Source organism: Psittacula echo (genome assembly GCF_963264785.1).
Source record: "Psittacula echo genome assembly, chromosome: 2".
Lineage (NCBI taxonomy): Eukaryota > Metazoa > Chordata > Aves > Psittaciformes > Psittacidae > Psittacula > Psittacula echo.
This window is the reverse complement of record NC_137737.1, coordinates 37,783,663-37,796,263: the sequence shown is the minus strand read 5'-3', so window position 1 is coordinate 37,796,263 and position 12,601 is coordinate 37,783,663. Positions and strand designations below refer to the sequence as shown.

Sequence of the window (12,601 nt, the reverse complement as noted above, 5' to 3'; positions counted from 1 at the left end):
TATTTAAATCTGTTTTGCTTGAAGCATGTTCATCTGTATAAAAATACAAAATTTGTTTAGTGCTTTGCATTAATTCCAAAGATGTACTTATTATGATTTCTTAAATTACATCAGCATATTCATTATCAATTTTAACTCTGTGCAAATGAAATATTTGCTCCCAGGTAAAGACTCACACCCAAGTTTGAGCAATATTCTTTATTAAAGCAGAAAGTACCTCAACTGAATGCAACATCAAGTCCACCTTGTATTCAAGTGCTTTACACCCTAAAGCCTAACAAGATAGTTCAGTTAGAGCTGTACTTCACATTGCATTTAAAAAATCAGTTATGCTGAAAAAGCTTTCTTCTTTTTGCGAGGTGGCTTTTTAATCTTATTTGGATTTGGGACAAGTTTCTTGATTTTCATAGGCTGCAAAATTACATTTGAAAGATTGCTTTCCATACGCTTCCGCTTCAGGCTCATGAACTCATCCCCCAGCACCTCTGCAAGCTGCTCAGGTTCCTCATTTTCTGAAGAACCTTCATGAGCAAAATCCACAGATTCTTCAGTTCTGTACTGAAACCACGGCACTTCCAAAGCTGGTATCCTGGGAATTATTGCTGCTATTGCTTCTGTAAATTTATCAGACTGCTTCTTAAAGCCTAGTGCTAAAATGGATGTTAAGCCGAGAAGCGGTGCAATAGTTTCGCTGAGGCGGGGAACCTGCCCTGCTGGCGTGGCTCTACTTGCGCTCAACTGAATGAGGTGCGATGTGATCATAGCAGGCTTTGCAGACTTGCACACCAGCAAGAGAACAAGTTCATCTTTTTCCAATGCTTTTGTAACTTCATTAACTCCAATAGCAAGCTGTCTTCTGATACTTGTGTCAGTCCACCCCGTTTTTTGTCGATGGCCTTCTGCATTCTCTTCCTTAGGGAGTTCACTGGTGCTAGCGTTACACTTTCTTTCCATTTGTTTTTTTGTAAGGGAACGTTTTTTCACTCTTGGAGTCTCAATCTTTTTAAGCCCAGTATGTTTAATCCTTTCTTCTAAGGTCTGTAGTATAAAATGCATGTCTTCTCCATCAATGGTTTTCCACTCTAAAACAAAGGGGTTATCTAGACATGTTTTTACAGCGGCTTTCTTTGCTTTGCGAAGTGTTGCTGTCCCTTGCTGAATTACAGACATCCTGAGCCTCTTCTGTGTTTTGCCACCCTAGCTGTGAAGGGAAGGAAGAAGTAAATGTTAGTTCAAATACTGTGCTGGTTGCTGCGGACATCAGTACCAGAAGCTGCTTTTGGGAACGCAGAAGAGAAATGTCACATCTCAAAGTGACACTGGCAATTATTGCCCTCTTCATATAAGCTCAGTGCTGATCCTTAACACATATTCCACCAGGCAGATGCTGTGCTGCCTCTTTTTAATGAACAATAATTAAAACAGCAGAGTGGACAGGAAGGCAACACCAGTGACAAGAGACCTTCTGAAGCTCACAAGCAGATGGAGATACCATAGTTCTAAAAAAAAAACCATAAAACCCAGAACCACACAAGCTGAACGACCACTCAGTTTTCACTGTTGAGCAGCTACGCTGTAGCAGGATAATGACATGAAAAACAGCAAAACCAAAAAAAGCAGAATCACAATGTGAAACAAGCTCCAACTTCCGAATTTGAGGATTTTTAAAACTTTATAATTTGCCTTTTCATTCCATAATCCATGTCTTGTGTTTGTCTGCATTTAGAAGGTATGATAGAAAGCTGCAGACTCTTATTAATAAACTTATGCTTTCCATGAAGGAAGGGAATCCTCTATGGGCTTCCAGAAAGTTCACGTGTCTTTTACTCTTGTGTGACCTAGACCATGCCTTTAGGTTCAATGAAATGGGTGTAGGGAGAGCATAACTGTTACAGCTCTGACTGATCTAGTCCTGAGTAACAGTGAGAGCAGGAACACAGGCCTGACTACAGTCCCTAGTAACTTACCCAGGCCCCACACTCCTTGGATTACCATTCACCATCTCCTTGCTGAATCAGTGATATCTTCATTGTTGCACAGCTAAGCTTACAAACAAGAGTTTTATCAATGCAGTGCAAACTGTGATGGTGTCATCCATGAGTCAGAAACACAGGAGTGATTTTCAGAGAACAGTGAAACTGAACAGGTATTTCAAAATGCAGCAAAGCACTGTGCCCTCTCAGTACTCTCAGAACCTGCGCAGTGCCCTGCAGGGCATCCAGACCATGATCTATTCATCCCAGCTGTTTGCCACCAATACTGGGAACTGGAGAAATTGTTTGGGGAGGGCAGGGCTGCCATGAACCTCTGCTCCCAGCCACACAGAATGGCTCCATCAGGGATGGAAGATCTGCCAACCTATTTCATTAGTCCTTAATGGAGCTATCATCCATGCAGTTATCTGATCCCCTTTGCTTTATCATCACAGTTGCAACAACCAAAACGCAGTAACAGCTGTAGACTGGAAATCACCACTAGAAATCTTATATGTGACTGAACTGGAAATGGAAGCTTATGATAAGTTAAAAAAAAGGAGCTGAGGGTTATTGTTTTTAACAGCTTTCAATTAGGGATGCTCTGATGGCCTTTTGCAAGGGTTATCAAGGCAAGACAGCCACTTATATCTGAGAAAGGAGCAGGAGGTGAGAGATTTTTCAGTTTAACTTTTCAAAATGGGCACTACTGAGGAAAACATACGTGCAAGAACAGGAAATAAAGCAACGATGAAATAAGACACGCTGAAGTCCCGCACCTCGCACCACCCTCCCGGCCCCCTGCTTCCCGCGGACGGGAGAAACGACCAAACCCCGCGCTCGACCACGTCCGCCAGCAGCCAGCCCCTCTCCACAGGCTTCCTGCGCACCCGCTCCGGCAACGCGGGTACCACGCGGCACCAGCAGATCGCGCTGCAAACGCACCGACCGGCTCGAGGCAGGGCCTCCACCGCCTCCCCGGAGCCGCTGGGCCCAGCCTGCCAGCGGATCAGCTGCAGGCCGGACCGGGACCAAAGTGCAGCCACCGCAGGAGCGGGGCGCCCTCCCCTGCCCGTCCCAGGGCCCGGGCCTCAGCCGTCCCTCTCCAGCCGGCAGCTGAGCAAGCCCTACCTCCGCTGCGGCCTCCGCCACCCGCATGCTCCCCGGGCACACGGCGTCGCTCGCAGCGCGTCGGCGCCCAGAGCGGCTCCGCTCCGCCCCTCGGCCCGCCTCTGCGCTGGCGTGGCGGGCTCCGGCGCTCCTGGTGACCGCCTCCCGGTCTGGGGCATGTGCTGGAAGCGGGCGGAGAAGGAGCTGCGCAGGGAGGGAGGAAGAGGAGCGCGTAGATCGGACGGAGGGAGAGCGAAGTCACCGGGGCCCGGCTGCACGCGAGCGGTAGCCAGTACCGGGTAGACAAACAGCGCATTGGCCTCTGAGCGCCGATGGTAGAAGCTTGCTCTCGGCATTTCCTCGTTCTGAGTGCTACCATAAATTGCTTTATAGGGGGTTATAGATCTGATTTGTCGTACATCATCTAATGAAGTAATGGCCAAGTCAAAAGGCACTTCACAGCGATAAGGAGGTGTGTCACTGCTGTTCAATGTGTGCCCTGCTGCATGTATACATCGTATTCTGTCACAGTAAGGTGACAGGTAAGAAGTAGCTATGCTCAGGGTTTCCCACAACCTGCTGAGAGCCAGTGACAAATCTGTACAAGCACACTCAGTTTCTTGGTTTTATCTGGCTTTATAGGGGTTAAAACGCTGAAGCATGTAGTGGTATAGCTTAATACTATACAGATACATGTAGATTAAACCTGTTTAAGGAATTACAAGTGTACAGAGGCATGAATATGAGTAATTTATGAGTTGGCAGATAAGGGGGGATGGAATTTTTTCTGTTAGTGGTTACCATGTAGGTTAGTTTATCAGTTAATATTCGTTTTTTTTAATCTGTATTTAGCAAAGCAGAGGAAAAACAGCATTCTCAAGGTATTTTCTCTGTGTGTGACTGCTGGCGTGTGGTGTCCCCCAGATGACGCCTGTATTTTTCAGAGTTGCAGCTGGAGGATGCAAGGTGCCAGGCAGGGCTGTGGCAGAGGAACAGTGGCAATAGCTGGGGTGGCTGAGGTTTAAATCACTCAAGAAATTCATTTTTCAAACAGGGGGCTTGGAAGTCTTGCTGTATCTCTGCTCTTAGGAGGGCAGCCTAATCCTCAGGGGTGTGGAAGCAAGCTCAAGCTCTCTGAAGAAGCTAGTGTGTGTTTAACACTTAATGCTTCCACCAACCCTTCCCTGGCACTTGTCGCCACTCAGTTGTCCCTGCAGTGTGAGCAAGCCGCCGTGTCCTGCCCCAGCGTGGCTGGCAAGCGTGCCGTGGCTGGCAAGCTGAGGTCACTGGTACGCAGCCCAACGCCCTCCTTGGAGCTTGTCTCCACCGCCGCGCTCACGCCACAGGACTCAAGAGGCAGAAGCGGTACATCCCCACCGGAGAAGGAGGGAGGCCGTTCCCTGGGCATCCTCGCAGCATCATGACTCTCGAGGTAAGAAATTCTGCATTTGGTGGGGAAGAGGCACAAGGAGAGGAGAGGGAGGGGGATGTGCTGTCCATCTGTGCCGTGTCGTGTCGGAGATCAGCAGTGTTTCTCCAGCATAAGGATTATAACTGCAAACTCAAGGTTACCTTGCAGCTCAAGAAATTTACCTAAGCCTTTGGAAGTTAAATAGTGCATTACTTCTTGCAAGTGAAGGATGAGAGACATACTGCTTATTTTGAACTCGCAGAAGTCATGTAATTTTTGGAGCTTTACCTGTTTAGAGAGTGCATGAATTGTTTGTGTGTGCAGCTGAGTTTGCTAGGACTGCATTATGCACTGAAAGGCAGTTACATATTTATTTTTTTAGGATTTAGCTATAAAAGGAGGAGGGAAGCTTCCAGCACTGAAGCAGCGGTATGTGTGCATTTGGAAAGCATGAGTAATTTTTAACGGAGTTGTGCATGTATTTTTAGAGTGTGTGCATGTTTGGAGTGGTGCATTTTGATGGGCTTGTGTTTTGTTAGGAAAGCTGCTTGCTTTCTTCTTGGCTAGACAGCTTCCTTCTACCTTGTCTCTGACTACAGAGTTAAATAGTTCTTGAGGAAATTATCTCCATTGCTGGCTTTTAGCCTCCTACCTTTGTAGCAGATGATGAATACTTCCCTTGTCCTGCTCATGCCCTGATGGATTAGACTGTTTTTCTTCATTAGGCTTTCTATTATCCCTTTCACTTCAAGATTTGCAAGCCCCTTTATCCCAGTCGCATTATAATGTCCCTCTCAGCTTGTTTAGTGTACATGTTTTGCAAAGAGCAAGCAACATAATGCTCTGACCTAGATGCAGAGAGAGTATTGCCAGTAGCTCAGCAATTTTCTTCTGAGCTCCAGTTACACTGAATGGCACAGAGGTTTCATTGTGGTGTTTTACAGCGAAGGAAAAGACTTACGTCTTCAGTGGGTCAGAATTGTCGAATCCCAAACATAACACCAAATTAAACACTTTGTTTAATTAGTGATCATTGAAATTACAGTTTGTTTTATTCTGCCTTGGATTCACTCTAGAGAATAAATTTATTAGCTTGACAATTATGCAGTGAGCCATAAATCACATTGGAAAGAGCTGAGTGCAGTATGATATGCCATTCCTTTGCTGTGTACAGTTACACTTTCACATAAAAATCAGTGCTTGAATGCTACGACATGTTACACATTCTGCATTAAACATTATAGAGTTTTCTATCCACTGTGGCTTTGGTTGACAGCTACCATCCATATCCATAAAAATTCATTGACTCAAACTGTATGGGAGTGAAGACAAAATTAATAAAACAATTTTTCCATCAGGGAGGCTGTAAAAGATTTATAAGTTTTGCAAACTGGTAAAATACTCTGCTGTAAATTAATTCATTCAAGCTTTTTTCTTTGCACAAATGGAGCCTGTGATAATAATCTGATGATTTGTGCATTTGCGGTTAATGCATGTGTGTATGTTATATCTGTATATATACTTGTCGTGGTTTTAAGCCCCGGCTGTAAATTAGAACCACGCAGTCTACTTCCCCCCCCCCCACTCCCCAGAGGGATGGGGAGGAGAATCAAAAGAATGTAACTCCCACGAGTTGAGATAAGAACAGTCCAGTAACTCAGGTATAACACAAATCACTACTGCTGCCACCAATAATAATAATGATAAGAGAAATAACAAGGGAAGAAAATATGATACCGCTCGCCGGAAAAGAGCCCGACCGAAAAGAGAGACGTGCCCTTCCGGGTAGCTCCCAGTTACATCCTGGGCATGACGTGCTGTGGTATGGAATACCTCTTTGGCTAGTTTGGGTCAGGCGTCCTGTCCCTGCTTCCTCCCGGCCCCCCCTCCTCCCTGGCAGAGCATGAGACTCACAAAGTCCTTGGTCAGTCTAAACATCGGTGTTATCAGCTCTGTTCCGAGGCTGAAAGTCAAAAACACAGTGCTGCAACAGCTACTAAGAAGGAGAAAAACTGACTGCTACTGCTGAACCCAGGACAGTATCCACCCCTTATTCCATACCATTCACGTCATGCTCAGATCCCACATTTTCCATATACCCTCACTCTCATTTCAGTGCACTGTTATCTTAGTGCACGGACCAATTCCTATAGAGCTACTGAGTCCGTTCGGTTCATGATGTTGGGCTCCATCTCTTGTAACAGTCTTTCAGAGCAGGAGAAGCTGTGTGCAGTGTTGGATCGTTGTCTGCTGATGCTGATCATTCCTTTACTGTAGAACTCATCCGGTTCTATCAAAGTTCATTCTCTGTTGGGATGATGGTCGGAGGGAAGTCAGGGCCAGTCGCTGGTGCCCTGCAGACTTCTAGTTGATGGCTATAGCAGGCAACAGCGTACAATTGAGTTCATTGTCTGTTTTCCCCTAAAATCAAATCCCCTTGAGGTACACATCGGACTTCCCCATCTTCCTGCATTACCCACCAAGTATATCCAGGTCCCTGAGCAAAAGCAATCCCACGAGTGGGTTTGCCTTTACCTGAGGCAGGAATAACCCAGACTGTCTTCCCCAGCAAATTCTTCATGTGCACCACAGGAACTTTGTCCCCCTCTACAATATGTAAAAGTTCTGACGGAGCTGGGCCAGCCCTGTTGGCAGATCCTCTGGTATGACCAGGATGACAGCACACCTCATTTAAGTGTTTTACTAATTCTTCTGGATTTTGCAGTTGTTCGGTGGTGAAATTCCAAAACACTGGAGGGGCCCACTGACCTAGATACTCGCCCATACTATCCCACACACCCTGCCACTCATGGCTGTCCAGCCTCGGGGAAAATCTCTCGGTCTCCCTATTTTGTCGTCTAACCCCAGACAAGACCCAAACCCGACTCTGCTTAACTCTTGAGATCAGACGTAATGGTTGTGGACAAAACACACTCTGTATGCGTGCCAACATGGTGACCCCCATCACAATCAGCAAACAGGTCTCAACAATATTAAAAGGCCACTCAAAAACTTCAAAACTCTCAAACGATGCTGTAAACGGTCTGGGAGGGGCACTGGGAGGGTAAAAGAATGTCTCCTTCATAGGTTGACCACCCAGGAAGGAGAAAAAAGATGTATAGTTGCTAAGCATTTGTATTATATACCTCCCAAAGTATAAAGGTGGTGACCACATTGGGAACACAAGCCAGATCAGTTTCATGATCAATCCTTCTATTGTATTACAAGTCATTGCCACAAAATACAACGAGACAACAACCTTAGCCCAAGCCCCACACTTGAAAAACACCAACACAGCAAATACCGGCTGTAAGTAACCTACGGCATATTGAGACTGTGAGATCAAAAACAACAACTTTGAGAGCCAATAAATCAGCATTGTGACGAGTGACTATTAATCTAAAACACTGAATGCTTATCACAAATATGACTAGACACACTCCGGTCAGATCTGTCGTTATCTCAACCCTTCGTGGGTTCGAGCCCCACGTTGGGCGCCAAAAAGAACTGTCGTGGTTTTAAGCCCCGGCTGTAAATTAGAACCACGCAGTCTACTTCCCCCCCCCCCACTCCCCAGAGGGATGGGGAGGAGAATCGAAAGAATGTAACTCCCACGGGTTGAGATAAAAACAGTCCAGTAACTCAGGTATAACACAAATCACTACTGCTGCCACCAATAATAATAATGATAAGAGAAATAACAAGGGAAGAAAATATGATACCGCTCGCCGGAAAAGAGCCCGACCGAAAAGAGAGACGTGCCCTTCCGGGTAGCTCTCAGTTACATCCCCGGGCATGACATGCTGTGGTATGGAATACCTCTTTGGCTAGTTTGGGTCAGGCGTCCTGTCCCTGCTTCCTCCCGGCCCCTCCTCCTCCCTGGCAGAGCATGAGACTCACAAAGTCCTTGGTCAGTCTAAACATCAGTGTTATCAGCTCTGTTCCCAGGCTGAAAGTCAAAAACACAGTGCTGCAACAGCTACTAAGAAGGAGAAAAACTGACTGCTACTGCTGAACCCAGGACAATACTTTTGCTTTTGATTTGAGGAGTTAAAAGGGAATTTTATTGGCATGTGATTAAAAGGAAATTGTATTTTGATAGGCTGCTCCTAAGTATATTGTGTAAGCAAGCGAATCCTGAGCAACAGTGTGTGCACAATGATTAGCTAGAGGGAGATGAAGAAACAAGTATTTGCATTTTATTTCTGCATATTTCTTGCTGTGTAAGATATGCATTTGCATCTTTTTAAAACATTATCTTGTGATACTTGCCAATAGATCCAGATAGGATATAAGTGTATGAAGATAAGAAGCTTATGAAATTAATGGTTTCCTTTCTTAATTTTTTTTTTTTGAGTTAATTTTTGTTTTGTACAAGTCCAGCAAGGCTTCTAGTTCATTCTTACTGCGAAGTTTAGATCAGAAAATAATTCAAGGCATGTGGAAGCTTTCCACTGACTTGAATGGTCCTTGTACATCAGTGCTGGCAGAGGCCCACATGCAGCAGTGGCCACAGTGTAAAGGTGAAGGTAGATAGAACTTATTTAAACTTTAATCAATTGTGGCAACTCAGTTATGTTTTATTATTGATAGCACTTCTTAATCTTGGTGTTAACAGAGCATGAATGCTGCTTTTGTTTGTATGTGTATGGATAGTATTAACAGATGTCTGTGATGTAGGAGTCTGTGATAGGTATAGTCAAGAATGTCACAATCCTGGTGTTTGGATTTAGAAATGAATACTTATTTTAATAAATTCTACCTATAAATGAAATCTCAAGAGTGGTGGGCCATCACATTTCCTTTGGTAAGCAAAGGTACATCCCTTTTATACATCTATACCAACAGAGTGAGTATAAATGCTTTGCTTTTAGGACTGTCAGAGATGTACAGTTCCAGTTTCCTTCAGACATTGTTAATTCAATGATGTTAGTTGCGTCGCTGATTTTGTTTCTCTTTGTTGAGTGATTCTGCGTAATAAATGCTATACATCTATTCAAAATACTGTTGTATTTTAAGGAAATCCTTGAGCTTAGTTAGCTGGAAACAACTAGATGCTTTAATGATACTTGAAGTGTTTGGGGAAAATGTTTGCTTTTATTATTATTTAATTTTAATCACTAAGCTGCTAATATGGCCACTGTTAAATGGGACCCTCCGTAGACTTTCCAAGATTTGTATACTATGACTATATACTATGTCCAAGATTTATATACTATGACATATGTATGACTATTTATATGGTACCATCTGTGGAATTTTGTACTTTGTCACGTTTCTAAGGGGAACATCAGGCAATTATTACTGTCTGTATCATTAAAGTATTTGGAAGACCTAGCCAAGAGTGCTTGAGTTCTGCAAACAAGAGCAGAAAGGTAGGACTGGCTTCAGGGCCTGCAGCTGTCAGAAATCATAGAATCATAGAATAGTTAGGGTTGGAAAGGACCTTAAGATCATCTAGTTCCAACCGCCCTGCCATGGGCAGGGACACCTCACACTAAACCATGTCACCCAAGGCCTCATCCAACCTGGCCTTGAACACCACCAAGGATGGAGCATTCACAACCTCCCTGGGCAACCCATTCCAGTGCCTCACCACCCTCACAGTAAAGAATTTCTTCCTTATATCCAATCTAAACTTCCCCTGTTTAAGTTTTAACCCATTACCTCTTGTCCTGTCACTACAGTCCCTACTGAAGAGTCCCTCCCCAGCATCCTTATAAGCCTCCTTCAGATACTGGAAGGCTGCTATGAGGTCTCCACGCAGCCTTCTCTTCTCCAGGCTGAACAGCCCCAACTTTCTCAGCCTATCTTCATACAGAAGGTGCTCCAGTCCCCTGATCATCCTCGTGGCCCTCCTCTGGACTTGTTCCAACAGTTCCATGTCCTTTTTATGTTGAGGACACCAGAACTGCACACAGTACTCCAAGTGAAGTCTCACAAGAGCAGTGTAGAGGGGCAGGATCACCTCCTTCGACCTGCTGGTCACACTCCTCTTGATGCAGCCCAGGATACGGGGTTTCTGGGCTGCGAGCGCACACTGCCGGCTCATGTTCATTTTCTTATCGACCAACACCCCCAAGTGCTGAATTTTACTTCAATGCAAAGAACAGGTTCTGCTCACATAGCTGCAACTCTGGAGTGAAGATTTTAGTTTGTGTTTAAAATGGAGACAAACAAGCCCCACAAATGTTATTTAAACTCTTGGGTGAATTGAGGCAGAAGACACTTTATAATACGTTTTCTCTTTCAACTGAGGTGAGGAAGCTTGCACTCCCATTTTTTAGCCTTCAGGAAAACAAATAATGAGGTTTTGTATTTCTGACATTAAACTTTGTAGAAGAAAATATTTACATTTTCTTTATCCAGAGCAAAGAAGAGAAAGAGCTTTTGTTATCCATATAATCCATTTTCAATTCTGATACAAGGGGATTAAATCCAGTTACTTCAATTAAAATAGTTTTCATAGTTTTTAAATTAGATACTAGGAAAATCTTCAGCATGAGGGTGGTGACACACTGACATCCACTCTGGTTGCCCAGAGAAGCTGTGGCTGCCCCATCCCTGGCAGTGTTCAAGGCCAGGTTGGATGGAGCTTTGAGCAACCTGGTCTAGTGGAAGGTGTCCCTGCCCATGTCAGAGAGGTTGGAACTAGATGATCTTTAAGGTCCCTTCCAACCCAAACCATCCTATGATTCTATGATTCTAGTATGTAGAGAGAATAATGGCTATAGCTTTGAGTTGATATGAGTGTGGGTTGCATGATGATGAATGGGGTAAATTTAATGTTTTCCCCTGTGTTTTGAGTTGGGTGTTGAAGGTGGTCCTGGCAATAGCAGGCACGTCTGTGCCAACTGTTGGTTGCCTACTTCACTGTCAGCAGAGAAGTGGAAATGAAGTAGGAAGTACCTCCCAGAGGGTATTTGAGCTCTGCAGCTCAGGTCAGCACTATGCAGTCAGGGCCAGAAGGATTTAGAGATCACTGCTGGGGTGTAAAGTTCAGTGAACATCTTCATACCCCCAGTGTGACTGTGGAAGACATTTGCACTGTGTTGATTGTATAGACTGCTTGCATGAGTGTGTTTGTACACACCCTGACACTAGACAGGCAGTAATGGTTCCAAGTGTTTAGATGTAAAGCTGTTGGAAAAAATAGGTTTACTTGTTTTAGTGGTGCTGACCCCATCAGCTAAGTAGGCTTGGTTCCCTTTCTAATAACTTATGGTTTTATTAATCTTTCATGGGAAAATGCCTAGATTTACCACTAAACCCAAGTGAGTAATTGCGAGTGTCTAATGATACTACTGTGCGTGTTATCCTTAATGTTTTAAGCACACTCCTTGAGAGGAAAACTTTCTTTTCTTCCATCAGGCTGACTTTAACACTGCTGCAGAAGATGTAAAAAAATTAAAAACAAGGCCAACTGATGAAGAACTGAAGGAACTATATGGATTATACAAACAGGCTACTGTTGGAGATATTAACATTGGTACTCCTATTCCTATATATACTTCACATTTACTCCCACATCTTGATGAAGTCAAGCAAATGTTATGTAAATCTACGTGATAATTAAAGGTATACATTTATTTTGACAGAATGTCCAGGAATGCTAGATTTGAAAGCCAAAGCCAAGTGGGAGGCATGGAACCTGAAAAAAGGTGTTACATCAATTAAATTTACCTCATCTAGTCACGTTTATAGGATGACAAATATGGAAGGATAATGACTCTACTTTCCTTTGCAGGTTTATCAAAGGAGGATGCCATGAAAGCCTATATTTCTAAAGTAAAAGAAATGGTAGAAAAATATGGGATCTAGAATAATCAAAATAATTCCCACTAACAACTAACCCTTCAGTAGCTAATGAACTAATGCTGTTGAGAAAAATGCAACACTAACTCCTTAACTCCTTATTGTATAGTCTAGCAGCAAAATCTTTTAATCATAACCTGGTTGACTGTAAAGGGTATTTGCATACCCACTCTATATTTTAGATTGTATCTTATTCTAAATAAATTTAAACCTAATAAATTAAGCTTCCTGTAAGAATTGTGGATTTTTGTGGGTATTAAATTACATTAAGCATATTTACAGAGAAGCTCTA

General features: G+C 43.9%; 2 protein-coding genes across 2 annotated transcripts; one reads left to right on the top strand and one right to left on the bottom strand.

Moving 5' to 3' along the window:
* Positions 1–273: 273 nt before the first annotated feature.
* RPP38 (ribonuclease P/MRP subunit p38) lies at positions 274–3,167 on the bottom strand. The gene is made up of 2 exons (XM_080610268.1): positions 3,105–3,167; positions 274–1,201 (listed from the first exon to the last, which is right to left on the bottom strand). The coding sequence occupies exon 2, from the start codon at positions 1,168–1,170 to the stop codon at positions 328–330; it is 843 nt and encodes a 280-aa protein (XP_080466394.1). The 5' UTR covers positions 1,171–1,201; positions 3,105–3,167; the 3' UTR covers positions 274–327.
* A 1,336-nt stretch (positions 3,168–4,503) lies between these two features.
* On the top strand, positions 4,504–12,315 carry ACBD7 (acyl-CoA binding domain containing 7; the record flags this gene model as incomplete). Its single annotated transcript, XM_080609614.1, has 4 exons — positions 4,504–4,515; positions 11,866–11,983; positions 12,093–12,155; positions 12,242–12,315. 4 exons carry the CDS (start codon positions 4,504–4,506, stop codon positions 12,313–12,315), a joined length of 267 nt encoding a protein of 88 aa, XP_080465740.1.
* Positions 12,316–12,601: the final 286 nt, after the last annotated feature.